Genomic DNA, 3,265 nt, shown 5'->3' with positions numbered 1-3,265 from the left:
TTAAAGTCCAACTAAAATCTCATTTTGTCATTCATTTTGTAGTAAAAAATGACATCAGCGTGGTTTTTAAAGATGTTTTTTGTTGTTTTTTATTTTTAGAGGAAGAGAAAATATCAGAATTGCTCAGCTGGAGTATCCATGGCTGATCCATGTATATGTTTGATTGACAGCAGCTGGCAGGCAGCCAGAGCTCCAGTGTTACACTTTCAGGTACCAGAGAGTGGCGGTGTTACATCGTAGGGAACGAGAGTAAACAAAGATGCGCTGTGGCCTACATGTGATAGGCAGATGGCTGGTTGTTGTGGTATTGAAGAGTTGTTTAAGGTGCTACATCTGAGAAGATAATTGATCAATTGATCAATTGATTGATTGATTGGCTATCTAGCCTCCAAACTGACGTTTGCGGCGCACTTTCCCCCAGTGAATGTTTTGTTTGGAGGCTCGTCCGGCAAGCTCTTGCTGGTTCTTCTGTGTTGCGTAGCAGGTTGCTGTCTGTCAGTGTGACTACCTGCTCTGTCTAATGATAGAATGCTGACCTTACTGTTTATGCAAGATGTGATTGGCCTTTGATGGTATTTTATATACAATGGTTTCTGATATTTTCTCAAAGGAGAACACACAACAAGTGATATACAAGCACATATGAATTGCTGTAGCAGACAAAAATGCAATTTAATTTCCGTTGTAGGCTACTTTAAATGTACTACAAGCAGTTTTTAACTGGTTATGAAACGGACAATTTAAGTGATGCCTCTATATGACCCACATAAAGACTATCAGCGAGAGAAAATTACTATTTCTATTATTCTTAATGCCTGCCACAAATGAATATTAAATACAACTTGCAACTTGCTATCATTGAGAAGTAATAGACTACTTATGTCACTAATACTAATGTCACATTGCTGTAGCTTATTAATCAGAGTTGTTATTTGCTAGGATCTGTCAGTAGAATGTGTGTATTTTATCGGGCTCAAGATGGCGCGACTTTAATGCGGCTAAATACTGAATGGCTGCCTTGATACGAGTGTTTTAATCATATTTAGACCAGACCTAACGGATCCCAACTTGTACTGCCAAAATTGAGACCTGAACCCAAGGCCATTTTTTTTTTTGCTTGAATTCATCCACTATCAACCTTTAATGACTTACATTTGAACATAGCCAAACCCAAGCCGACACCGAAGCTTTACACAACAAGCAGCCCTTAAACCAAACACACGTCTCTCACAGGACTGAATCCTCCTGCAGAGCCTCGCAGTCTCTCCGATCCAACAACCTCTCCACCCTCGGTAGCGTTTTGTCTTTATTTTCTGCAGCGTTCTTCATTCATTACAGCAGCTTTACTGGGAGACGAGCAGCTTTTATTGGCACTGCTGCCTGTAAAATCGGTCAGAGCCAACCGAGAGAGTAACCTTTAAACTGAGAGAGAGAGGGAGTTTGTTAGAGGAAAGATGGACGTTCAGACAGTAAACAGGAAGCAGTCCACAAACACACACACAGCCATTATTTCACACACACACACAGAACTACAGTAGATAGACATATTTTCAGCACTCTGCACTGCGTGTGTGTGCTGATATTTATTGGGAAGCGATGGCTCCTTTAACCTCACCCATCGACCGCCCAGCGCTCCCATTAAAGCTGACTGGGATGTCCACGGGGAGTTAGAATGTGAAACTGTGTGTGTGTGTTTGTCTTGGAGGGGAATCTTTAAAAGGCAATAGGTTGTGTTTGTGGGCTGATCTCCGTCTGAATGGTTGTGTGTGTGACTTCATAGCGTGTATGCGTATTTTTATTGAAGTGTGGGCAGCGTGAAGCCAGGGACTTAGTTTAGCTCATCAAAAGAGAAAACTAGCTCTTTATTTCAGTCGTTTATTAAAGATATACCTTTCTATATAATCTTTTGTTTTATACATAATTGACCATATTTTAGTAAGAGGCCTGATTTTTTTGTTAAAACTTCACATTAAAGGCATAGAAGACTGATGTCATCTCTCTGTATTAAGTACAGACCTGAAACCAGGATGTGGTTAACATAGCATTAAGAGTGGAAGCAGGGGCCAACGGCTCTGCCCAAAATGGAAAAAATACACCAACCAAGAACTCTAAAGCTCATTTATTAGTTGAATCTCGTTTGTTTGATCCGCACACAAACTAAAATGTAATCACATTTATACACTTGTTTTGATACACACAAACAAAAAGGAAGATTTCTATGCCTACTGTAAAACGTTCATGCTAGCTTTAGCATTTTTGTAAGAGTGTTGCCACAGTAATATAGTCATGCTACTCTTCTGCTAAACATGACCCGATAAACTGTCAACTGTAGCCATTTTAGCATGCTACTGTGGTTAATGTTATATGATAACATGCTGACTATTGGCATGTTAAAATTAGCATTAGGCCCAGGTATAAAACCTTAACACTTCTCTTGAAACTGTCTGGTGAAAGTTAGTATCAAATGTTTGGTCAAATTATTTTTTATTCTTAGTTCTTTTATTTTCTCAAAATCAAAATGTTCCCAATATTTATTTTGCCAGCGTTCTTGTTTGGCTGCATGTGATTTGTTTTGTTAAACTAAAATAAAATTTGTAGAAAAATATATTACGATCAGATTTTTGTTTTCCAACCATATCAAACCCAATTAGCATGTTACCATGAGAAGAATTAGCTTCTTGCATACGTACTCTCAATGGTATAACATGATTAACGATGTACCTGTTTTATTCACCAGCCTTAACAATTCACTCCTTTTCTTTATTGTAAGTTGTATTTATCAAAGAACATACTGAAAAGCCTCATCTGTCGTCAACAGAGACATTCAGTGTTGAACATTTCAGAGTCATCTTTGGAACTGCCACTGATTAGAGTCACTGCTGAAGTTTCTGGGTTTCTCCATCACTTCCCCGGGCAGAAGGGGCAGGAGTTGTTCTTGCTGGACTGCAACCACACTTTGATGCAGTCTTTGTGGATGGTGTGGGAGCAGCTCAGTGGGTGGCGGCTCTCTGGATCCACGTGGTTTTGGCACATCAGGCAGAGTTTACGGGCCCCGGCAGGCTGACCTCCACCTGCCGCTGCTGCTCTCTGTGGGGGAGGGGCCGGCCTCTGGATGGGGCCGGGCGGTGTGGGCCGGCTGATGGGCCCCGGGGCCGACCTCTCGTTCTGTACCAGCTTGAAGCCGACCTGCTCGATGACCTCCTCCATGGACATGCCGGCGAGCGTGCCGCGGGAGCTCTTCACCTGCTGGAGCAGCGACGTCAGC

The 3,265-nt window shown here is 41.7% G+C and overlaps 1 protein-coding gene across 1 annotated transcript in view; it reads right to left on the bottom strand.

The window, feature by feature from the left end:
• Positions 1 to 2,103: 2,103 nt before the first annotated feature.
• The window catches only part of rnf214 (ring finger protein 214), a 4,174-nt gene continuing 3,012 nt past the window's right edge, over positions 2,104 to 3,265 (bottom strand). The window contains exon 7 of the mRNA XM_035658868.1: positions 2,104 to 3,243. Within this exon, the coding sequence (XP_035514761.1) occupies positions 2,902 to 3,243 (342 nt within the window). The 3' untranslated portion in view covers positions 2,104 to 2,901. The remainder of the gene's footprint in view (positions 3,244 to 3,265) is intronic.

Source organism: Morone saxatilis, unplaced genomic scaffold (genome assembly GCF_004916995.1).
Source record: "Morone saxatilis isolate NCDOM2014 unplaced genomic scaffold, NCSU_SB_2.0 Contig16, whole genome shotgun sequence".
Taxonomy (NCBI): domain Eukaryota; kingdom Metazoa; phylum Chordata; class Actinopteri; family Moronidae; genus Morone; species Morone saxatilis.
Note: the sequence above shows the minus strand (reverse complement) of the source record. Positions and strands in the feature narration are given on the sequence as shown.